The sequence below is a fragment of the Tiliqua scincoides genome, chromosome 1 (genome assembly GCF_035046505.1).
Source record: "Tiliqua scincoides isolate rTilSci1 chromosome 1, rTilSci1.hap2, whole genome shotgun sequence".
Taxonomy (NCBI): Eukaryota; Metazoa; Chordata; class Lepidosauria; order Squamata; family Scincidae; genus Tiliqua; species Tiliqua scincoides.
The window spans coordinates 170,591,237-170,617,048 of NC_089821.1; the positions used below are offsets into that span (position 1 = coordinate 170,591,237).

At 42.3% G+C, this 25,812-nt stretch overlaps 1 protein-coding gene across 2 annotated transcripts in view; it reads left to right on the plus strand.

Annotated features, from left to right (window-relative positions):
• Positions 1 to 25,201, plus strand: part of LRRC1 (leucine rich repeat containing 1) — an 87,057-nt gene extending 61,856 nt beyond the window's left edge. Inside the window, exons 11-15 of one of the 2 annotated variants that reach the window (XM_066612410.1) lie at positions 7,457 to 7,572; positions 9,688 to 9,860; positions 10,783 to 10,919; positions 13,504 to 13,623; positions 24,944 to 25,201. In XM_066612410.1, the coding sequence (XP_066468507.1) occupies positions 7,457 to 7,572; positions 9,688 to 9,860; positions 10,783 to 10,919; positions 13,504 to 13,623; positions 24,944 to 24,988 (591 nt within the window). In that variant the 3' untranslated portion in view covers positions 24,989 to 25,201. Of the gene's footprint in view, positions 1 to 7,456; positions 7,573 to 9,687; positions 9,861 to 10,782; positions 10,920 to 13,503; positions 14,807 to 24,943 lie in introns of those variants that run through there. The other variant, XM_066612411.1, reaches the window with a different exon arrangement.
• The last annotated feature ends 611 nt before the right edge of the window (positions 25,202 to 25,812 follow it).

Here is a 25,812-nt window from a genome sequence, read left to right on the forward strand (position 1 = left end):
ATTTGCACATACGGATAAAACAATAGAAAGTCATGAACACTTCATTGACGGCAAGACATAATATTTCCAATCACTAAGAAGTAAAAGTATACAACATGTCAGGTCAGTATACCAGATTAAAGCTGCAAACCTATGCACACGTACCTGGATTTAAGTCCCATTGAACTTGGTGTGACGTCCGAATAGACATGCTTAAGGTTACACTGTAATTCTGGACCAGGCTGGTCTTATTGTCAACTGACCTAGCATTGTAAAGCACTAAGTTAAGGCTAAAGTACTAGGAGGGCCAGAAGTATGAGGATTGGAGGAAGGTCCAGAAAGAGGTATAGTCTGTCTATGACGAACGTTCCTTCCCCTCAGTCAGCCCAGCCCTCAGCATCATATCTCCCTCAACCCATCACCGTCTCAGTAGCAGTGCCAATTCACCCTCAGTATTTAATTTTGTGTGCTACTCTGAGTGTTTTTTTCCAAAGGGAAAGGAGGGATATAAATAATTTTAGAAAGTATTAGAAATGCAGCACTACTTTGTAATAAGAATTGCAAAGGGATCTATGTGTACTGCTCACACCTTTTTAAAGCAGTGGCGTCAAACATAAGGCCCGCAGGCTGAACATGGCCCCGGAAGCAATTTCTTTGGCCCCCATTATAATTGGGTTCTCCCAGCTTGATAATTGGGCTGTCTCATCTCTTGAAAATATGAACAAGATTTGCACATTTTCTCTTCTGTCGTATGCAGCTAATGAGTTTCTATGCGAGAACAAAGTGCTTATTTTTGGCCGTCATTCGATTAATAATGTCACTTTCTGCTGATTGATGTCACTTCCAGTCCTCAGCAGGCACCATGAATGCTAGCTTTGGCCCTCTGGGTAAAACGAGTTTGATATCCCTGTTTTAAAGTATTTGTTCATGTAAAAACCCTGACTTGCGGAATATAACCTGGTCTGTTACTGGCAGGTTAAATGCAGTGTGTGTGGAGCTTTATTCTAATGACAGGACAAATGTTTTGTGTATACACTCCTATATCTTGTTCCATACCTAATACACTTCTGAAAACTGTCCTAATAGCAAAAATCCAGATGAGTAAAATTATTACAGCAATTTAAATGGGAAAAATTATATCTTGTTCCATAACCATTCCAAGTTCACTCAAATCACTCTAACTGCCTAATACAATAAGGAATTCCACAGTCTACATCTGTTACGTTTCACCTGTTTTTCTGTAAGTTTCTTTGAATCCTGTTCTTTGGGATCCATACTCACAAAAAATTTGCACAAACCCACCACAAAAGCAGGTAGAAGGAAGTGTGAAATGTATGTGCCTTGAAAACCAGCACAAAACCAAGTGTGGGCTGGAATTTGAACCTGGGTTTCTCTTTGGAGATGGGAAGGAGGTAAGAAAAAAATTCATACCAGGAAGGCGCAGGGTGTTGCGAGTTATTTTAGATACTGTCGGAGTTACTGGTTGCTCCAGAGAGACCTTTTACTGACTCTTGCCCTATAGAAGAGATTTGTTGATGTAACTGGTGATGAGTAACAAATTTTGCATTTGCCACCATGTCTGGCCCTGTTCAGAACATTAGTGTCTCACAAAGCCACTTCCCAGACCAGCCTTCCCTGTAAGCTTTGCAGCTGTATCAGCAACCCGGCACAGCTAAAAAATGTTGCTGTGCATTTGGGCTTGGTTGAGCCAAATCCTGTAGGCAGCGGCTCTTTGTTTTCCCTCTTTTCATACTATCAGCTTTGCTTTCTTTGCTGTCTCTCAGAGTGCAACTGTGGCTATACCCACAACACTCCCTTGCAGCACCTTTCACTTTGCTCTCTCCCCTAATTGGCCTCTCTTAAAAAGAGTAGAGAAGTCCACAGAGTGCTGAGAGCACTCCTGAGCACTATGGGAATAGCCACAGTAGTGCTGTGTGCACTTAGGTGTAAAATTAGAGGAAACATTGTGACTTGGACCAAGTATGTATGTAAAACTGAAAATTCAAATAGGGATTATAAGAATAACGAGGAAAGAGTGTATATAATGGACCCTTCTTATTCATGAGCTCAGCATCTTCAGATTTTAGTAGCCACAGATGCCAAGCCGGCAGCTGGAGGGCCTCAAAACATCTCCCATATGTGACTGAAAGTCACCAGTGCGAACGAGAAGTGACTTCCAGTCGCATCTGGGAGGCCTTCTGAGGAGGCCGTAGGTGACCTCCGGAGGGCCAGGCATAATCCTCAGGTAAGTAATTGTGGCGGTGCAAGCTTCCCACCACGGGTTTCATTATCTGTAGAATTTGGTTATTTACGGGGATCCTGAAAAGGATCCCCCGCAGATACCGAGGGCCCACTGTGTATGAATTGACAATTCTAACAGCCCAAACCTACTGGGCTCTAGTAATTGCAAAACGAGTGTTCTGCCAGTGCTGTCTGTCCTATGGCAGTCAAGAAAAGCACTCTAAGAGTGTGTGAAGACCAGAGCCTTGTCACACGCATAGGAGAATCCTCCTGGACATGCCAGGGCAGGTAGGATGGCAAGACGGGGCAGCAACAAGGGGGTGTATCAGGTCTGACAAGGGGGCAGGTTTGGCAGCAGTGGCCCTAATCCTAGCTCCCTGCATGGACCTGATCCTCCAGCACGGGTCCATATGGACCTCCAATAGCAAATTTGCTAGTGCAGGTCTGAGTAGACCCACCGTGCTATGGAGGCTTACCCCCAGGAAAGGGAACCCAGAAGAGACCTCCACAACTGCCTCCCGAAGGATGCCATGGTAGCCTTTTGGCACCACTGCTTTGGAGGGGTGGGTAGAGAATAAGATTGAGCTAGAAGAGACCTGAGCTAGACACTCAGTTCATACTACATTCAGTAGTTTTGTCACTTCATGAATAGCTGTGAAAAATATTTGGGATTTTCTTTATTGCACAAATCCTGTAGGCTTTCAAAATTGTTCATGTTCAGTTTTTGTAGCCTTTTAGTGGGTTTCCTTGATTAATTAGTTCTCTGAACCCTATTTGTATAGCCTCTGGAGTGGGGGGGGGGATTGCATTCCTCTCCTCCCAAATTTAAAACTTTCTGGTGATCATTGTCTTTGTTAATTGTTTTTATGTAGATACATGTTCTTGCAAACTATCTTCATCACTGTTGTGTTTGGCCATGTTCTACTACAAAATGCAAAATATTCTGGCAGTGAGGCAATACTTACCAGGCACTATTTTAATTTTATGGTAGCTTAACTTAACTCTGTGTGTGTGTGTGTGTGTGTGTGTGTGTGTGTGTGTGTGAGTGAGAACTTTGAATATTTGTTTTCAAAGCCAAATTTGTTTGGCTCAAGGTCCAAAATTAGACTACCAGCCCAATTCTAACTAGTGCTAGCGCAGTGGGGCTGCATGATCTCTCGCGTATCGCAGGTTAGGAGCATGCTGGAGGTCACTTCAGGGTAAAGGTATTTATTCCCTTACTCCAAGTAACGCCCTAGCCTGCCCAATGGGACTACTTAGATTTGTGCAAGCTATTTATCTGGTGCAGGTCTGAGCAGTCCTGTGTAGGGTGTTCGGGTTAGGGAAGTAGGATAAGATATATACCCACTAGTCGCGTCTTCCTCCCGGGCTCAATCCGCCCCATTCCACCTTCCCCCCCTAACCAAAAATGCTCCCTTCTCACCCCCGTCCACCTTCCAGCTGCCCAGTGTGACTCTTAGCTCTGCCAGCAGCCATCCTTCTGGATACAGCGTCAGCAGGGTGGCTCAGGCATCCCCACCAGCTCTGCTTATTCTCTGGGTGCCCCAAATGTGTTTTGCAGCACATTTATAACACCCTCGGCCAGGGCAGCAGCAGCAGTTACACTGGTGGAGAGGTACATTAGGATTCTACAATTAGAAAAGTTTGAAGGCCAGGGGAAAAAATTCAAATTCCTAGATACCTGCATCACACACTTAGACAAAGTTCTTTGACGTTAGCAGCAAGTTTTAAGTGCAAGGTGACTATCTAGAATTAATGAATCCCTCAAAATCCCCATAAATCTGTTGGAGCAGGTGTGTTTGGCTAAAACAATTCAGATTGTAAAAACTATTTGTTCAATTAAAAGCATGATAAGCCAACTCCTGTGGACACCATACCTTCACCTGATAATTTGGGCAGAACTGCATGGGGTTGTATCAATCGACCTGTGCCGTGGTTGTTCAGCTGCCAGCCATGACATTTGTGATGTGTGACAGATTTTTCAGAATGGACCACATATAGCTAAATATTAAGGTTGTGGCAAAGTAGGCTCATGGTCATGCAAGAAAGGTCATGGTCATCATCCATGACCATGGTCATGCAAGAAACACAGCAAAATAATTATTGGGCACTTGAGACTGCTGAGATAACATTCTTATGAAAATCTAGAGAGCTCTTAGACTTGCTCATGTATCACCTAAACTTATTTTTCCCATGAACTGACAGCGCTGTGGCCCTTAATGCAGACGTTTTGCAAATTCATAGCAAAGTGCATGTAATCACATGAGGAGCTGGACGTTTTACCATCTTGTCCTGCTACTCCATATCGTGAATTGGTTGTACAGATGTGACAAGTTCGCCCTCCACATGGCCAAGTGCCCCACTCTGACTCCCAGTGTGGTTCCATGTGATGAACAACTTTCTGATTACCAGGCAATTGTTCAGTATCAAATTTCTCAAGTCTTCTCTGTGTTTGGCTAGCTGGAGATTCACTTTAGCCACACAAAAGTAAATATAATAGAAACGTCGAGTCCCCTAGTGCAGGGGGAAAACATTTCTTATTGAGGAATTTATGTATGTGTGTGATACTGTCCAGTCAATATAAATAATAGTGTGTGTTAAAATCAACTGTCTCTTGTGTTTTTCTTAATTGTTAGCTGCTTGGAAATTGAGTCAGGTAAACTCTTGTAACATTTTGTAAGTATTGTTTCGTCCACAGTTGCACTAGTTCCTTTCATCTGACTGCTTTCAATGCATGATGATTCAAACTGGCTGGCTCTACCACTGCACTTCCATTGCCCCCAGAGTCTGGGGTTTTTCAGCTTAAGGGGATGGGGTGTCCTCAAGACGGCTGCATGGCCAAAACTCATTCTGCTTGTGTTCCCAAAACAGAATTGCTCAAAGTAAATACTTTTTTGTTTGTGTACAACAGGGCACCATTTGCCAGCTCATCCAGCATTTACTAACCAGAATAATTGTTCTCGGTTTTTCATTTTAGAGATGCACCAATTAGGCAGACAATGGGTACTTTTGTTATAGCACCTTGCATCCTGTGAAATTGTCAGAGCACTTACAGAAATGCATGGTTGTTCACTCCTGGGAAGGGTCTGTAACTTAAAATACAATATGTAATCATCTTTCTCATGCTTTCAATAAAGATGCTTTGCATGAATAGGAAGGGAAAGTGTGTTTGTTTCTTACAGGAGTAAGTAGGATTAAATATTTGTATTGGCAAGTGTTGTAAATACAGATTAAAATACGAAGAAAGGAATGCTATTTGGGGTAGTGGTTTTTAAAAAAAAATGGGCTCCAGTTCATAAAGGAAGATACATAAAAACTAGTTTCACCAAAATTGAACAGCCTCCAATAACTAGCTAGCATTTATTGAGTCATTTGAAATAGTATTTTTAGACTTAGACGTATCACTGAAGGCATACTAGCGGTTTTTGAGTGGTTTGTTGAAATAGAGATTGTGTTCTGCTTCAGACAGTACTGTCCCCTTTTTAGTTGGTGGTTGGCATTGGTGGAAACTGTAATAGATAGGTTTTGTCTTTTAGAAAAGAGAAGTCTGGTGATGCAAATGGCGTTCATATTGTGGTGTGTACATCTTCTAGAGGCATGCATTATTGAAGTCTGGTATACTAGAATACTGACCATCTTGGAAATGGAGTTTTGAACTACAGAGGACTTGAGTGTTAGGCAAACGCTTGACCTCAAAAGATAATGTGTCATTATATTATATTTTTAGGGGAATATGAACAATAGAAGCTTATACAGGGAATTAAACAAGAAATTGGTAACTTTGCATTGTTTAAAAACATTAAATCCTATACATGTTCACTTGGATTCAAATGTTAATGTAAATGGAACCTATTCAAGTAAATATGCTTAGGATTGCTACCTTTAAAAATAATGACTGTAAATCTGTGTGACTTAGCACAGGGTAAGTGCTTTTCTTTTGTTCCTCTAGAACACTAGTTTTCAATCACTGTGCTGTAGCACATCTGTGTGCCACAAATGCTCCCCAGATGTGCTGCAGGAATTTGGGAGAGGGTCATTTATTAGTAGAGTCATTGAAGGATATGAACCTCCCACTGGCAGCACAGTGTGCCCTATCAATTGTTAAAAAACTGATGCTGTGCCTTGACCATTCTAGTGCCTTGGCCATGTGCTATGAGATGAAAAAGGTTGAAAATTCTGCTCTAGAAAGTACAAAACTATAGTTTGTGCTGTTGAGTTGAAACATTGAATTTCACGTAAATGGTTGCTCTTTCAAGTCCGAGAGTGAATTCTTATACTGAAAGTATAAGTTCAACTGGTATAAGGACAGTATAAGAAGCAGTCATAATAATTGCCATAAGGTGTGTGCCACTTTGCGACATTCTGGCTTATGCTGGGATCGCATAACCAACGACCAGCCCTCTGAAAGCGAGGCGCACACCCCAACTTTCCTAAAAGTTGCGCACACACCAAATGTCCGAAAGTGAGGGGAGCTCCGCGGGTTGTCTGAGCCTCCCAGAGCGTCCACACACTACTTCTGCAAGACTCAGTGGTAGGGAAATCGCATCTCTTCTCATACAATTTCTGGTTTCCTCTGTGAAACCGGAAGTCATGCGGGAGACGTGATTTCCCTTAGTCTGAGCTCTGCAGAGGGAGCATGCACTGCCTCTGGGAAGCACAGACCACACTCCGGAGAGGAGGGGAGCAGAGCACCCCTACCCTGCAGGGGGTCTGTATTGCATCAAGTGGTATAGCAAAAGAACAAGTAAACCGTCAGCACTGCAAACAGAGTGAACTGAAGAGGCAGGTGCTTTTATTTGACTATGCTTGTTGCCTTAAGACAGGTTTGCTTGTCTTGTTGGTTTTAAAGTTGCATGCACATAAATACAAAGATATTTCTGAGCATCTGATCTACAGTAATATGTGGAAAGAAGAAATGAGATTGGGAAACCTCATGAAAAGAAGTTGCAGCCTGGTCAGACTAACAATTAAGATGTTTTAATATTTAATAAATTTCTTGTATTTTCTGCCAAACAGGTTATTAATGTTTATGTAGTAACTAAACAAGAGCTCTTTAAAAGGAAAACTTGCAACATCATCTGAATGCTTAGCCAAGAAGACATTAGAACCTCAAGTTTACTCCTTTAATGAAATGAACTGTTGTATAAACTGCATCATAAAGCAGGCTGAATTATGGTAGGTTCTTGGGGTTAGAATTTCTTGCAATAACTCAGTCTGCTTTCTCTTCATAAAACAGATCGGTGGGTGTTGCAGTCTAAATGTCTTTTCGGTACGGGACAACCGTTTATCTAGGATTCCTCCTGAAATATCACAAGCCACAGAACTTCATGTTCTAGATGTGGCTGGGAACAGGTAAGAACTCATCTGTATTACAATTCCAGACTCTTTTCTGTAGTCTCTTTGGAAAGGAATTCATGGAATTGATTGGCTGCATCACCCTTCGTGTACTTGGGGTGAGAAGCACTTTCATGGCCTGGCTCTGCCAGGAAAAGTGACATTCCCCCTGTGAGTGCAACAAGGTCACCAGTGCAGTGACTGGCAGCTGCATGCAGAGGCCTGCAGAGAGGACACTGTCTGCTGCTGGTGGTGGGAGGAACAGGGGCATTTCTGGGTGAGGAGAGGCGAGTAACCAGGGGGCGGGGAGGAAGAAGGAGAGGTGGATCAGGTGGTAGTGGCACATGCCAGATCTTATCCCTTCTTTTGTAGATCTTCCCAGATCCTTCCCTCTGTGGACATACACCATCAAAATAGTTGTTGGTTGGTTAGAATATTTTATATACTACTTTTCAATAAAGAAATTCAATTTAATTTTAATTCAATTCAAAGAAATTTAAACAAATGGTTCCCTGTCTCAAAAGGTCTCCCAGTTTAAAAAGATGCAGAAGAAACTTTAGCAAACAGCCAAAGTAGGAATGAATAGGGGCAATTGCTCTCCCCCTGCTAAATATAAGAGGAGCACTACTTTAAAGTTCTCTTTACCCAGTCAGCAGAGATTCACAGAACCAGCTATGGTGTGTTGGAGTACAAGAATCTACTCTGTTATTTAGACAATTGGCCTCTTAGTTTGCAGTATTTTAGTCCTGCCTCCATTTGCTTGGACTTAACCTATAACAGTACCAATTCTTAGTGCAACACTAAGAAATCCACTAAAACAGAGTATTGGGAGAATAGATGAAAGAAAATATTTCTTTAGCTAGGTGTACCATTAATCTGTTGAACTCCTTGCCACAGGATTTGGTGATGGCATCTGGACTAGATGCCTCTAAAAGGTGTTGGACAGATTTCTAGAAGAAAAGTCTATCACAGGTTGCAAACTGTGATGGGTATGTTCAACCTCATGGTTTTAGAAGTAGGGTACCTCAGAATGCCAGATGTAAGGGAGGGGCATCAAGATGCAGTTATCTTGTTGACTTGTGTGCTCCCTGAGGCATCTGGTGTGCTCTGGTGGGCTGCTGTGAGATACAGGAAGCTGAATTAGATGGGCCTTTGGCCTGATTCAGCAGGTTCTTAAAATGCATAGAGCAGCCATTTTCAACCACTGTGCCGTGGCACACTGGAGTGCCATGAGTGGTCCACAGGTGTGCCACAGGAATTTGGGGGAAGGCCATTTGTTAATAGGGCCAATGGGACGTGTGAGCCCCCACTGGGAGCATGGTGTGCCTTGTCGATTGTCAAAAACCTGGTGGTGTGCCTTGACCATTTGAGTGCCTTGTCAGTGTGCTGTGAGATGGAAAAGGTTGAAAATCACTGGCATAGAGCATGAAGTGATACGAGGAGTGTGTATGGGGTGGTGGTGATTGGGAGTGCTGCTGTCCCACAAATAAGTGCCACACTGAGCCATACATCTCTATGTTTCCCAAGGTATTATTATTTCTATTATGTATGCATTGGATGTGTGTTGTCTTCCTGTGCATACCAAGGCAGTGTAGCTGTACTAAGCTCTCTTTGGAAAGAACATGTTATACAAAATGCTATAGAACAGTGTTTCTCAAACTCTGGGTCGGAACCCACTAGGTGGGTCACGAGCCAATTTCAGGTGGGTCCCCATTCATTTCAATATTTTATTTTTAATTTATTAGATGATGCTATCATGGTATGTGACTGCATTTGGGGAAATGTTACAGACCTTACTTTTAACAAGCTACTATGTATATTTTTTTAACACTGCTAATCAATGGGACTTACTCTTGAGTAAGAGTGGCTAGGATTGCGAAAAATTTTCCTGCTTGATGATGTCACTTCCGGTCATGACATCACTTCCAGTGGGTCCCGACAGATTTTCATTCTAAAAAGTGGGTCCTGGTGCTAAAAGTTTGAGAACCACTGCTGTAGAAGCCATGTGAGGAAGCAGCTGCATGTTGCTTCTTTCACAAAAGTAACGACAATAGATTTCATAGTGAAATTGCTCTTCTTTTCTTGTTGTGTAGTTTAAGAATGCTAGAATTTCTTCCTTGTTTTTTCTACTAGGTTGCTGCATCTTCCCATGTCACTGACTAGCTTGAAGCTGAAAGCATTATGGTTATCTGATAACCAGTCCCAGCCTTTGCTTACATTCCAGACAGACACAGATCCTGAAATAGGGGAAAAGATTTTAACATGTGTATTACTTCCTCAAATGCCTTCTGAGCCTGGTTGCCAAGGTATATATATTTCAGAATTGTTTTCACACGAAGCAAAAGTTTCAGTCACAGTAATGAGAGAAACAAAATCATATAGGGGCATGTAGGAGTACCACACGTTTAACATAGAAACTGTTTACTAATTTAGGACGCAATTGTGAGCGCCCTTTCAGCTGGAGCAAGTCTCTTGCGCCAGCCAAAGTGTGTTGTGAAAGTGCCGCAAAGTGTAGGGGGATATAAACAACTCTTCCAACATAAAGTACAGCTTGAGGCATAACTGTATCAGAGACAAGGAAAAACATGCCTTGGTCTAACTTGACCTGCAGCTTGTGTCTGCCGTGGGTTCCAACAGTCTCTGACAGACCAGAGGCTCCTCGGAGGCTGGGGTCTCCCTACAGGCCGAATTGGGGGTCTCTGAGGGTCACAAATGGCCCATGGACCCGGGTTTGCCCACCACTGGTATAGACAACACTATGTTGGATGGCCCATGATTTGTCTCCATTTAAGGCATATGTTCATATAAGCTTAATTTTTCCTTAGTTTTTCCTTAATCATGATTCAGTGTGTTGGATGTTCTTACATCTTACTGAAAGCAAAGTGGTGAGTGATCCACATTAGGTGACCTTTTTTTTTGTAACTCAAAACTGTTTTGTGTACGTGGTAAACATATATACATTACAGAGAAGAATAACTTAAAAGTAAGAGCTCTGCAAGAGTAGTGTCAGCCTCTAGTCTGACTTTTCAGTTACTGTGACAATATGAACAAAAATAGGAAGCTATGTCTTTTGGCAAATCTAATGTGAATCCTGAGCTAGACCTAACCGCAAAATCTTTGCAGTTTATTTTCTATCGGGAAAAACCTTGTCATCTGAACTCCTGAATATGCATGATGTTAGAGGTTAACTTCCAACTTGCCATCTCTTCTTATCTGCTGTTGTAATAGATAACCTACCCAGATGTGGTGCACTGGAGAGCTTAGTCCATGAAATGTCAGATGAAACATGGAATGAACGAGCAGTAAACAGAGTCAGTGCAATTCGCTTTTTAGAAGATGAAAAAGATGAAGAGGACAATGAAATGGTATGGTTTCTCTCAGAAAGCAAATGCAACACTAGGGTGGTAAGCCTACTGTTGAGCTGCTGAAATTAAGTTTCATATGATGCCTGCAGACTGTACTATGTGCCAACTTGCTAAACATTTTTGCAAAAACTCCTTCTCAAAGCAAGTGATTAATGCAATATCTGTTTGAAAAATAGAAGTAAATTTTGTTGTTACTAGTTTTTTCTCCTTTTTGCTTTTTTAGGATGATGCCCTTCAGTTTTTCAAAAATCAGGATAGAAGTAGGGACTTGTGGAAGGTGTGAGCTCTGAACCTGCTGTTCTTATAGACAGCAACCCCTTGTTTGGGTTTTCCATTGTGCCGTCTCTTATCTCACCATTCTGTTTGTCTTTCCTCCCACAATCTCTTCCATTGCCCCTCCCTCATCTCATAACCATTTGCATTGTTATCTGAATATGGTACCTATGAGCTGGTGGGAAATGCACTGCTTTCCACTCAGATGGAAGACCTTGTGGGAACATCTGTCACTGTACTTATGAGACCTCAACTAAATGTCTATCAGTACTCCTGAAATAAGTAGACTTATGATTCTGAAAAGATGCCTATTTGCAGCCAATAGCGGCTTCCAAATGAGTGTACCTGTATGACAAATATACTTGTTGCATTCACCTCTTTAGGTTATGCTGGAGTCATTAAGCATGTACCTGAAAAACAGAATCTGTGAAGCATCCCTCAGTATAAGCTTAAAATATATTTATGCTTCTGGTATTCATTTGGTAACACAGAAGTTGCATCTCTATTGCCCAGCTTGTTTTTTTTCCTGCTACACACACAATAGCTAATGATTCTCACCAAGCTTGGCCTGTTCTGTAGTTAGAATCCTGATCTGTTTGGGGTTTTTTGGTTTCTTAGTTTGTTTTCTTCAATGCTATGATCTATGATAAAGTCTGTACTTCTTTGTTAGTACAGCTGTAGGTTTGATTATTTTGGTGGAGTCAAACACTTCTGCCCTGTCATGTCCAGGCCACTGAACACTAGTATAATAGCACAAACTTGTTCAGGTGTAAAAAGATTTATTAAAACCAGTTTCAGTTCATTTCAGTTCAACGTTAATAAATATTTGAAACTCATTGTTTCTTAGACCCAGTGTAAACATGAAAGTGGGCATGCTAGAAAGTGGAGGGGGGAGAACAGGGTTTCTGTGCAGATGTCACTTGGTGAGTATTTTGTATAAATCCAGTTGCTGTCACCTGTGCGTGCAGCAATTTCATACTAGAGTAGTGTGTTTCTCAGGCCATGGACTTCTGCATTCCTATAGGTGAGGGACACAGCCAAATCTTAGATTTGATGCTGGACACATAGTGTAACATGCAAATGGAAGTTTTGTGTGTGGATTTGCTCAGCATGATGACCTGGGCCTTAGACAAACCAGAACGTACTTCTAAGTACATAGAAGACAAAAATACCCACCTGCCTCTTAGTTTCATTTTTTGTTTTGTTTTTCAGAAGCAACTTAAATAAGATAAAAATTTTATTGCACAAGGTAATGGCAGCTGCCATGAGTGCATATGATGTGGCATGCTTTTCACAAATGTGCTACAGTAACTTTTTCCCAAGTGGAATTGCATTTCACACCTGCATATGCAAAATATATTAAGCATTCAAGTCTTTTAAATGTTGGCAGCTAAGGTTGTTCTTTTGTGACCACATATTTACCACAATTCAAGCATGTCTAAGCATTGGGTGCAGTGTCTCCAGCATGTATCTACTGTTCTGAGATGTGGATCTCCCCTTTGTATGTTAGTGTTTACTGTACGAACATATTTTTTGGTGAATTATCACCTTTAAGCCATAGACGCAAAGTACATGCAACACAACTGCTTTTAGAAGCATATGAAATAGGTATGGAATTGGTTCTCTCTCCCCATTGAAGAGTGGGTACCCCTGTCACAAAACAAATTGCTTTTGAAAATTCTTCTGTTTCAAAAGTGGTTTGCTGTGTATCATGAGGTGAAGATTACTGTTCAAGAAAAACAAGTTGCATTGTTCAGTAAAAGATGCTTTTACTCAGTGCTGGTGAAACAGTAATAACCATTGAGGGCAGATAAACAGATAGTGGTATGAAAGATAAAAATGGCCAGCTACTATAATTGCTATGGAAGAGACACTGCTGCTATAAACATTCACAGGTTGGGGACATCTCTTACTGCTGTCTCCCAGTACAAGGACAAGGACTTAGCATGTTAATCCCAGTACAAGGTTTTTGGTATCCTGAGAAGTATGGGCTTTTTATGGGAGAATCATGAGCCTGGTATTTTTGTGTGAAAGCATTTTATTTGTGCTTGTGGTTTTCCCCTTCATGCTTGTTGCTTTTCTGGATCATGGCTGATGCATCTTGAGAAACTGGATACTTCCCCTACCACATTTGTTGATTAGAGTGAACAACCATTAAAGAAAGAGAGCAAATAATGGGTTTCATGAAATGCAAATATAGGTTACTTAATAACTACGTCTGATAAATCCATTTAAATAGAGAAATATATATAAACAAAATATTTAAAGGGGAAATATGAGCAAAATCACTTACTCCACTGTTTGTTTTTAGAGGACACTTCTAAGGCGAGCTACTCCACACCCTGGGGAATTAAAGAACATGAAAAAGACAGTGGAGAATTTACGGAATGATATGAATGCTGCTAAAGGACTGGATTCAAACAAAAATGAGGTCAATAATGCCAATGACAGAGTGACCACTTCTGTGTAGAGGCTTGCATCCTTCCAGATGTTCACCTCCTGTGTCTTCCCCTCCACTCACCCACCCACCTGCTGTTGAATCGCAACTGTTGCATCTTGGGATATCATTCAATCAACCCTAGTGTATTTAACCAGAAATCCAACTCATCTTGTCCTTGTGTCATTTTTGTTGTTGTTTTGGGAAAATGCTTTTCACTGGAAGAAAAGTGTCTCAAAGAAAAGTTTCAGTCCAAGTGTTTGAACATTGAGGAGGCAGTGCACTGAGAAGTGCCTCCCACAGTCTTGTTCTTTGCTTGCATAGCTCCTGTTTGTTGATGAATTGCACCTATAATCTTCAATGCTGTCATTTATTAGATTTTAAGGATTCTGTTTTCTTTTTTTGAACAAGGGGATTGCACTGTCATACAATCATGCCTCTCTTTTACACAGGGGAGTTGGCTGCTGTGTTTTCAGAAGTGCTGGAGTATTTATATTGCCCTGTTTTGACCTATGGTGGGGGAAAAAAAAGTTATATGGAGAACTGATGCTTATTTTTACCTCTCTGGCAGCTCACATGGTGTAAATTTTATAATTTTTGTATAGAAGACTCATAACAAAATGATGCATTTCATTTTTAAAAGAAATTTTAAACGGTACATTTTACCATTTGTGGAAGAGGAAAAGTTGTGTGGATGTTCATGTTTGTCATATCTTCTTGTGCCTTAATGCAGCTGGTCAGATTAGTTTTGAAAGAAAAATCTAGGGACAGTAAGATTAGTTTACCTGAGGTCTCCTCTTCAGATGTGCTACTTTGCAAACAATTAACTTGACAGTTTTCCTGTTGATTTTTTTTTTAAACCTTGAGTTTTGCAAAGTGGTGTTCATTTTATTATAGTGATGGCATTAGATGCTCAAATTGCCACTGCCTTATGATATGATGCACTCACACACTTTTTAAAAACTGTCTTCAAGAAGCTTTGGCTACAGCAACATTGCAGTCATTAGATCTTCAGGTATCCACTTTTTAAATGTGCCATTTGTAAAAATAAAAAATGAACAAAATGACAACAGCAAGAGCACAAGTTGTGAAAAAACTTTGTGTACTATGCAGACATGATATTCTCAAACATACTTGGAAGGTTTTATATCTATATATAAAACCTAATAAATACTAAAAAAAAAAGTTAGTGGCTTGGTAACTTATTACTAAAGTGGTTGTACAATTTTAGAACATTTAATTATATTTCATACTACTTGTTACTCCATGTTAATCTCAAATATTACTGGTTTTATCTATGGAATGTGATTGGTTTTGAAATACTGACAGCAAATTCCAGCAGGCATTAGGAGATATTACTTTGCCAGAGACAGATTCTTTCAGATGCAAAACAGATATAGCAGAAGTTTCTTTACAAGGGTAGCTTTGGTGCTGCTTGCACCCTGGCCCAAAAATACACGGTGTGCATGCCTGAGCATGTGTGTGCTATAGCTTGGTGTAACTTGATGCTTAGGGGTAAAAATTCAGGAAAAAGCCAAACTGATCTTAATATGGCTTGCCAGCCTTGTTTTTTCCTCTCTCCCCTTCAGTAAGCAACAATTAAGCATGTGAGGTTAGCTGGTGAAACCAAAATTAAATATATTAATATCTGTAGGTAGATTGCCCTTACAAAGACAGATTTGCATGTTTGAAATGTGCCATATATACTTCAAGAGAAGCAACTTTGGAACATCAGTGTTACCTTTAGAAAAGCACCTTCAACAGAGAGCTTGTTTGGTAGTAAAAATGAAGCCTGTGTATTTCAAAGGAGTATTACTTTTCTTGTTGCATTTGTGTTAGCGTGAGCTGACTGGCCTGAACTGTATTGTGCTTCAGGTGATGCAGAAATTTGATCAGTAGTAACTCACTAACAGAGGGTATGGTCTGATGCTTCAGTGATCATGCGCATGCACAAGTCAACAGTACTATTCCAAAACAATCCAAAAGAATGTGTACTTGGTTCCAGTTACATTTGCATCCCCTTTCCTGCAGACACTCTGCTAGTTGACCAGTTGAGTGCCCCACTGTTATAACTTGCATAGGCAACCTTGCATTCTGATTGGTAGAATGTTTCTGCTAACTATTTGCAAATTACCCTTTACCCTGTGTAGATGTATGGTCTGATATTCCTGATCTTGCAGTATAGCTGAAAAGCAAAAGCTACACTGCAATATCTACACTTCTTTATCCATGCAAATGGAACAACATTTGCATTGGTTTGTATAATACGCACAAGAACTAGAAAGCATAAGTAACTTGTACTTTTTTTCCCCTCCTGCTTTTCTTATAGCATAAGATCCTGAATCCTGTAATAAGATCTATAAATCAAAAGAGGTGCTCAGATCAGGGATCCTTGAATTTCCATACTAAATACAGTACAAGTAAGGAAAGAAGCAACCTAATTAACTTTTCCTTCTAGTTCCCTGGTGTGTGTTTTTTTTTTAAACCAGTTGAACAAACTTCATACTATTTAAAGTGATTTGAATGTTCCTTCCTCCATCAATTACATAAAGTAGAGGCAGGGAAATAAGCAGTCTGGTCGTACCTTAACACACAAATGATCCCAAACATTTGCAGGGAGAAGCTATGCAGGATGTTGGTAGTATCTCCATCACTCTTGTAATGTGAAGTTCTTACCTTGGGAAATCTAGTTTTCTGTGTCTAATTTGAGAGTGGATTTTTGCTGTGCTGTTCTTGGCAGATCACATTCCCACCTTTCAGTGAAACACCGTGTGTGATATGGTGGTGGTTGGTAGCAAAACCAACCAGTGTTCTAAAAACAGGAGGTAGCATACTTAAAACATTTTTGCCCAATGTGGCATACACCTAATAGGGATCAAATGTGTGCACCTGTGGGCCAGGCAAAAATGACTTAAAGTTTACTTGGTACTGGAGGAACACACAGATTCCATATCAGGTGAGCCTGCTTGTGGAGGATATTCCAAAGAGAGGGTGTCATTTCAGTGGAAGGGGCCCAAATTCTGATCATGCCTGGCCTTGCTTTTGAAGGCAAAGGTCAAGGGAACTTGGAGAAGAGCTTCTGATGATGATCTTAATGCTGAGGCATGTTCTTGCTGGAGAACGTAATGCACCAAGTATTTGGGTTCCAGACCATTTGGGGTCTTCAAGTAAGAACGGGGCCTTTGAAATGTATTTGGAGGCAGACCAAAATCCACTACTTGACATGAGGTTACTTCAAAAGGGAATGTCAAAACCATTGGAGATTCAGATATAGTCACTCGGTAGTGTAGCTAGAGAGGGGCCAAAATGGCAAATGCTGCAGGCACCACAAATGTGCGTTGTAAGCTGCAATGGCAACACTTAGGTGATGCCATGTGGTTCAGCAAGTACCTGCACATTACCATTGCTGTCCAGAATGGCTCCAACAGTGAGTGGGAGGGGCTGCTTACGCAGTGGGTTGCAGTGCCTGCAATACATACTGTTCCCCCTCCAGCTATGCTACCGAATTCACTTGCCTAGGTCTTGGACTTTTTGAGGCTTTTAGCTTTTATTCTGTGTGGGCTACTGAGATTGTTGCTTCACAGTTTCTTTCTAATCTATTACTATTGAGATTTTGTAATCTGTTTAGGTTTTATTGTTACTGTCATGAATTAAATCCCATCAACCTCTCCGAAAGTCTTTTGCAGAGCAGGGTATCAAGCAAATGCAATAAATAAACTAAACCAATGGGCATGAACAGTTACTGTTCACATCTGCTAAACCACCTCCAGGAAAATGGAGCTATTTGTATGCATTCCAAAATGAATATAGGCTTGAAACTCAGATTCTCAGACAGCGTCCAGTATAACTAGGCAAATGCACTGCTCAAGAAGGCTTGTTCCAGATATTGCACAGCATCCTGTTTTGCATTTTTCCTCTCCAAAAATGCATATGATAGTTGATTGTTAGAAAATCAAATGGAGAACTGTGTTATAACGCTTGGTATGTACATTTATTCTGTCTATCCCAGTAAGCCCCAGATGCATAGACTGCATGCTAACAAGCCCTGTTATAACATGCACTTACCCTCTAGTTATACAACCATAATAAGAATTAAAAGTGAACTGAAAGGCATGCTTGATATTAGCAAAGGAACAAAGGCTGAAAACTCGAGATGCAGCTGTTGGATATTGATTCACCACGTAGGACATAGATGCATTTGCTAACTTTGCTAACTTAGACATAGATGCATTTGCTAACTTTGCTAAGTAATGTCACTTAGCAACTAATTATGTGGAATTGAGTGTCTTAGAACAAAAGTAAATTAAAAGCTGGCAGGCAAGTGCTTCAGTAATGTTGTCTGCTGTACCTCTCCCACCTTCTTCACAGCATCTGTGGCTTACAGGCTTATCAATACATTGTTTTAGCAACTTTGCATGTGAGCACCTGAAAGAGTTTTGCCCCTCAGAATAGTCAACATTTTAGCATCAAAGTTTTATGCAACAGGTACCAGTGCTAACTTTGAAAATTCTTGTCAAGTATAGTATAGTGCAGTGTTTCTCAAACTGTGGGTCCGGATGCACTAGGTGGGTTGTGAGCCTATTTCGGGAGGCTCCCCATTCATTTGACTATTTTATTTTTATTAGACTTGATGGTATGTGACTGCATTTGGGGAAATGTTACAGACCTGTACTTTTAACAAGTTACTGTGTATATTCTTATAACAATGATGGTAAATAGGACTTACTCCTGGGTAAGTGTAGGTAAGATAGCAGCCTAGAATTGTTAAACATTTTTCTGCTTGATGATGTCACTTCTGGTCATGACATCACTCTGGTGGGTCCTAACATATTCTCATTCTATAAAGTCCTGGTGCTAAATGTGTGAGAACCACTGGTATAGTGAGTTCATATAACCTATGTAATTGGGTTACAATTAGATTGTTCCTCAAATCTAATTAATGGTCCAGTACTACTAGATGAAGTGCTGGGATAGTAGGGCACATGAGGATTTTGGGAGCTTATAAGCCTGTTACATTTTTGCTAATGTTGAAATAGGGGTCTATGTGATGGGGAGAAGGCTTCAACCTGCCTCTTTTGGATTCATCAGAACCACAGAGTAGGATACTGTGGTGTTTGTAGAGGCTCAGATTACTACAGTTTGATAGAACAGACCTGAATGACCAACCCAAGGAGGTGGCAAAGTGCGTAATCCACCATGCTTGGAAACGTACATGTCTGCTGCTGCAAATACAGTGGTAGAGCTGCAGTTAATGTTTCAGTTATAAACAGCCTTGGTTGAAAGTGTTGTAGTGCTTTCTCAGCACCACCTTCATCTGCAATGATTGCTTTCACATGTGGAACTCATATTGCAGTCATCAAGGTGTGGCTCTCGCATATGTGAACTCCCGCTTAGAAGCAAAGTGGGGCATGATAGTTATACAGCATTTGTCCTCCACAAATTCACTTGATCCTCTTTTAAAATCATCTAAGACAGTGGTTCCCAAACTGTGGGTGACTCACTGGTGGGTCAAAACCTGCTTTTTGTTGGGTTGGCAAAGGGTGATGGAAACTAATTTCCTCAAGCCCTGAAGCAATTCAAAAATCAGATACTGTAGCTGCTAACTTGCCTGAAAGGAGCTGAGCTCCTGCAGTTTGCAAGCATGTGTAAATACAGGGAGATAAGTGTCTGGGTCTTTCTTCTGATTATTATTACTTATAAATAAATACTACTTTCTAGATCTTTTTTTTTAAAAAGTCTGGTAAACCTAGGTGGGTCCCGATAGAGTGTCATTGTAAAGAGTGGGTCCTGGTGCTAAAACATTTGGGAACCACTGATCTAAGCTAGTGGCTCTCCAAACATCTTGTGGTAATAAACTGCACTTGAATGTTCAATGCTCTTCACTCCCCTAGGGAAAGAGTTGCATATAACTGTCACAGAGTGACTAAAAGTTGCCTTTGTGGTGTTTGCAACTCAAGACTATTGCTGACGTAGCAAGTTTGCATGTTAAATTTAATCATTTTAAATTGTATTTATTATTCCTTTGGGAAGATCTCGCAATTACTTGCTTTCCTTGGCTTTCATTTTCAGTGACTCTTTCCAGAAGATTTACTTGTAGGTTTTTTTAATTAATACACAGTATTTGGGAGACATTTCTTATGCCAGAACTGGTCATGTAAGAAACCCTTGGAGAATCAAATCTCCAGTACTGTGTTTTTCCCATCCACGAACAGACTCTGTAACAGAGAATCCATTGGGCAACATGAACTTTGGCTAGTTGTGTCCTTCTTTACTACTGTGGCATGCTGTAGTCTGAGAGAAGACACAAGTCTCATCATATGAAAAGACAATAGGCATTTCTGCGGCAGTTGTAGGCCTGCCCCAAGATCAGATAGCTCAATTGAAGTAGCAGTGTTAAATATGCGAAAAGGCTTGTTTGGCTCTTGTGTGTGGTGTTCACTTGATGTCTCACTACATCATGGGAGTTGTAGTTGTATTTATTGTTGCAGTCAAAGACCAGCAAAAACAAGCACACAATACCGCCCTACAACAGGCGGAATTTAAGATTTCAACATTAAAATACATTCAACATTAAAATGCAACATTAAAACACAATAAAATAGCCATCATGGTATTATGAACAAATAAGAGGGAGTAGCAATTAAAATTTCCTCTCATTATTAATAATGTCCATCCAGGTTTTGTAAGCAGCAGCCAAAAAACTTGCAGTTGGTCTTAAAAGCTGAGAATTAGCACCTGAAAGAAGTTTCTTGGCCATTTCTGTTTGTGACAAGCCCAAGAATTTTCTGCTCAAGGGAATAATAAACTTATCTCGGATCCCCTGATAAAATAGGCAACAGAACATGGCATGTTCAAGTGTCTCAACCTCCCCTGAACCACAGGAACACAGTCTTTTGGAGATGGGGATCTTTCTGAAACAGCCCTGAAACAGGAGTTGTAGTCAAACTTCTTTTCTAGCTTTGATAGAGAATCTAACCAGCAGCAGAAAAGCAGCAATGCAGCAGCAGACACAAAAAGGTAAGGTTCCTAGTCTCTTATTGCTAAGCGATTATTTCCCTTTCTGTCTCTTCCCCCACCCCTTGCTGCTTTTGAAATAAGGATAAGTAGGTTTGGGGGGGGGAGGGTTGTGCTGTATCTGAGGTGTACTTCCCCTAGTTCAGTGTTCTTCAACCTTGGAAAGAGTCCCTAATGGGGTTGCCAAGCCTCAGTTGTGGGGTTGCAGCAATTTACAGGAATGAGAAACGTTGAAGACCACTGGACTAACAGCCCAATCCTGAGCTGCCCGGGGCGTGCGGCTGTAGTAGCGCTGAGAACGGCTGCTGCTGCATCCTGCACTCCTCAGCCTGCCACGGGCGGTGCCTCAGGAGAAGGGGACTTTCTCCCCCTTCGCCCGGATAAGGGAAGCAGCCCTGCAATGGGCCAAAAGCCAACCAAAAGCTCAGCTCCACCGGACCCGCCTCCTGCCTCCCCGCTCCCTCCCCCCCGGCATGCCTCCTGCCCGCCCTCTCTCTGCCCCTCACCTCCCCATCACACCTCCAGCCTCCCCCCATGCCTCTCCCGCCCTGGAATGCCCCCTCCCCGCCCCCGCTTAACTGTACCATGGCTCAGCAGTCTGTGAGACAGCTGAGCAGCTGGCCTGGTGGTAAGTCTCGCAGACGTGCCTCATGGCACGTTTGCGACAGTGCGCTCCAGCGGAAAGCTGGAATGCCGAGCTCAGGATTGGGCTCTAAAGTGCCACCCATTAAAGGGGGAGACATCTGGTGTACCTCTTCAGGAACCAAGAGACTGTGTCCCAGTCCTGCTCAGGTGCTTAGGGATTGTGCTAATAGCCTTCAGTGTTAAAAAAAGAATAAAGCAAAATCTGAAACACAAAATACTAATGCTGACCCCCCCCCCCATTTCTTGAAAATAAACCCCAGTTATTTCAATAAAACTGAAATTCCTTGCAGGTGGGCTTAAGACTGCATCATTAGATCACCTTTGGATGCCTTTATTGTTTTTGGAAGGCTTCTGTGAGATATTTCACAAGCACCACCAAAAATTAGTTTATTAGTTTTATTACAATTCGTTTTCATGATAACATTCTCTGCTCCCTCTAATAATATTTGGTTACAATGAACGGTGCTGGGAGGGCGTTATGGGGGTGGGGGGTGGATGGTGCTGGGGGCAGTGTGGGCAGATAGGGTCCTGGGGGGGATCTGGGATTGACAGTGGGTCTGCAGTTTGTTGGGGTTGTAACATGAAAAAGGTTGAAGTCGTCTGCCCTAGTTCATGCATGGGCTTCAATGCTCTGCAACTCAGCCCCCCCCCACCTCTGGCCAGGAAGGCCATCAAGTTGTAGGAAGGGCCTCGAACCTGTCAGCCTCATGCAGCACATTTCTCTCCCCATTCTGATGGAAAGCAGCCTGTTTCACTGCACCAGCGGCAGGAAGTTCAGAGCTCCAAGGCATGTAGCCCCCATTTGCAGCATGCAGCTGCTTTGTGCCAAAATGGAACACAATTGTTCCTGTGACACAAGCAATCAAAATATCACAAATAGGCTAATGTTTTCTGAACTGTCTGATGGATCAGGAGAGAGATCTTGGGGTGCTGGTGGATGGAAGTGCCGACGCGGTGTACAGCGACTAAGAAGGCCAATTCCATGCTCAGGATAATTAAAAATAAAACAGCCAATGTCACTATTGCCATTGTACAAATTGATGGTAAGGCCACATCTGGAGTTCTGGTCACCTCATCTCAAAAAAGGATATAGTGCCGAGTTATTCAAACTGGGGCATTGCGACATCCCAGCCTGGCCTCTACCCCCTCAGGGGGGCTGCAGGGGCTGGGATGCACTCACCAGTTCCTGCAGCAGCCTTCCTGGGTTGCAGGGAGTCCTGCGTAAGCATCTGCAGGGCTCCCCAGCCTTCTAAAAGTGAAAGTGGAGCAATCGCTCTCCACCTCCGCAAACTCGGAAGTGGAATGCAGTTGCTCCGCTTACACTTAGCGATCCTGGGGATCGCGTCGCTGCCTTCCCCCGCACCTGCTGCCTGCCTCCCCTCCCCTACAAGGACTTACTGCGGTCTTCAAACTCCCTGACAGTTTGAAAACTGCAGATATAGTGGAACTGTAAAAGGTGCAGAAGAGAGCAACCAAAATGATTAGTGGGCTGGGGCACCTCCCTTACAGGGAAAGACTACCGTGTTTGGCACTCTTCAGTCTAGAACAGAGGTTTCCAAACCCTGGCCTGGGGGCCAAATGTGGCCCGCAGCCAGCCTCTATCCAGCCCGCGGCCAGCCTCTGATCCCCTGAGAGCCTCTGGCCCAGTTGACCAAACACAACCAGAGTTGTGCTTGTGGGGTGGGGGAATGGGGTTCCATTTAAGTGCGTGTGCTTTATTTATTGGGTTGTGTTCATGCCTGGAGAAGTCCTGGACATTTGAGTCCATTCATTTATTCATTCATCTAATTTTCATATCTAATGTATGTATTTAAATTTTATATTTAATATTTTTTTCCGGCCCTCAACACTGTGCCAGGTATTTGATGCAGCCGTTTGGCTGAAAAGTTTAGAGACCCCTGGTCTAGAAAATGGGTGCCAGGGGGGCATGATTGAGACACATCCCTCTGTGTTCCTCCTATAGAGTTTATAGCCTGGGATTGTGTTATACCATTGATTCTCTGCATTGCACCACAGATTAATGCATTGCATTCCATTATACCCATTATATCATTGTTTTCCCTAGATGTTTCCCAAACATTTTAGCATCAGGACCCACCTTAAAAACAAACAAAAGCTTTATCAACCACTAATGGCTATAGCAGATTGTTTAACCTTTATGCACATAGTCTGTCTAGCTTAACTGTCAGTTTTGTGACCCACCAAAAATTGAGTCAGGACCACTGGTGGGCCACAGACCCACAGTTCGGGAACCACTTCCCTAGCCGCCAAACATTCCATTTCTCCCATCTTTGCTCCAAAGCTTTGAGCATTTACATAAAAGCACCTGTATATGGGGCCCCTTAAGAAGGGCTGCTTATTTGCTCCTTTACTCCACAGCCTCTTGTTCTGCTGGACTGGCTGTCACGTCCTGTCATGCTTCCACTCTGAATCCTACTCTGCCCTTACCTTGCCGTTCTCTTACCTTTCCATTTTCATTATAGAGATGAGAACTGGATGTCACTCAGCTCCTCTTGGCTTTCCCGCATGGGTCAGTTTGAAAGCTGCTCTGCCACTTTATTCATGTTGCATGCCAGCAGTCTGGTTCTGTGTCAGTCCAAGTGAAGTCCAGCCCTCTTGTACGGGTCCAGCTTATCCCAAAATGTTACCCAGTGCCTAACAAAAATAAACCCCTCTCCCTGACACCACCATCTCATCCACACATTGATACGCCTGCCTAGCTGGCCCTGTGTGTGGAACAAGTAGCAATTCTGAGAACACCTTTGGGGTCCTGGCTTTGAGCTTCCTACCTTGAAGCCTAAATTTGACCTCCAGCGCTACCCAGCTACATTTCCCCACATCTTTGGTGCCAACATGCACTACAACCGTTACCTTCTCCCCAACACTCTACCAGCCTACCTACATGAGACAAGATGTCTGCAGTGTCTGAGACATGATGTCTATGAACCTTTGCACAAGACAGGCAAGTCACCATGTAGCCCTCACATCCATCGCAGACCCCACTCTCAATGTTCCTGACTATAGACTCATCCATTACAAGAAGCCCTCTTCCCTCCTTTCCCAGAGGAGTATCCTTAGTGTGACTGGATTTAGGCCAGTCATCTGAAGAAATTGTCCCTCCTAGAGGATTGTTTCCCTCTTTTTCAGAATGACATCTTCCAGTCCTGGGACTTCCATCCCTGGCAGCTGAAGAGCTGCATGTCTGAGGGTGGGATGACATCTCCCCATTCCTGGAAGTCTCACTATGGTCCCTCTTTGCTTCTCAGCTTCTCCAGGTCAACAATCATGGCTTCAAGGGAGCAAATCTGTTCTCCAGGGGCATGGAGCTCCACAGCCCATAACTTGTGCCTTGGGGGCATATAGTCATACATATGACACTTAGTGCAAAACACTGGATAGCCCCTCACTCGCTATTTCCAACCTGCTTTCCCCTGTGATGTCCAGTTTAGGCCTGAGTCCATGCTGTGCACTTCTGATGCAGCCTCTTTCCAAGACACATCATTTCGTTCTAAATTAAAAGTTAACATCACACCAGCATTGCTTTGCTTGCCAGAAGATTAACTTCATGCAGGGCAAGTTGGAGGTGGGGGGCAGGGGGTCCTACCAGCATTTTTCACAGGTGTCCTGAATTTTTTCCCATTTGTTTTCTTTGCAGACCAAGATCTACAGAAGGTTCCTAAGGCTGGTTCTTTTTTTTTAAGCATGCTAACATCTATTAAATAGTGACTGTAATAAATACAATAGCACCAGAAATAATAGTGCTAATTTTTTACAACTTTTCTTTTAATAACTAATAAAATGATTGGAAGAGGTTGTATGTGTATCTGCATGGTGGGGATGTGGTGTCTCTCTCTCTGTTGCTGGAGGGGTGACCACTTTGCAAACCCAGATAATGAACACTTCATTCTAAATGAACAGACACAGCAGGAAAGGAGGTAATTGCAGCTGTTTTCAACTTCCTGTCATCCCGTTTTCGGCTTGCCACCCCTGTCTGCAGTGGTCATTGGGAATACACTGAAATGCATCAAAATAATAATTGAAATAAAGTGTGTGTGTTAGGTTGAACTTCAATGAACTTCGTTCTTGATGCCACCTCCTTGCCCTGGCTTTACTCCAAATGTGCCAGGCTCAGTCCCTGACTCACAAGGTGCAATCCCCTGTTCCCGCCTTGCACCGCTTGACTCTGCACTCTGATCTGCCAGGTCTTGTCTTGGACTATGAGTTTGCTGAGGTGACATCCTGGATTTACGTTTGCCCTAGATCCGTGGTTCTCAAACTTTTAGAGGACCTAGAGCAGTGGTTTCCAAATGGTGAGTTGAGGCTTTCCAGGGAGCCATGGAATCCTCACGAAATACCTGTCAACCTATACAACATGTAGCAGTGTTCTTCAACCTGTGGGTCATGACCCCAGTGGGACTCAAGGCAACCTTTCAAAGCCTCTAAAAGAGAGAGTTTGGATCCAATCCAATCATGGTACTGCCTTATCAAAACTGATTTCTTGATATAATCCTGTATAGCCTCTTC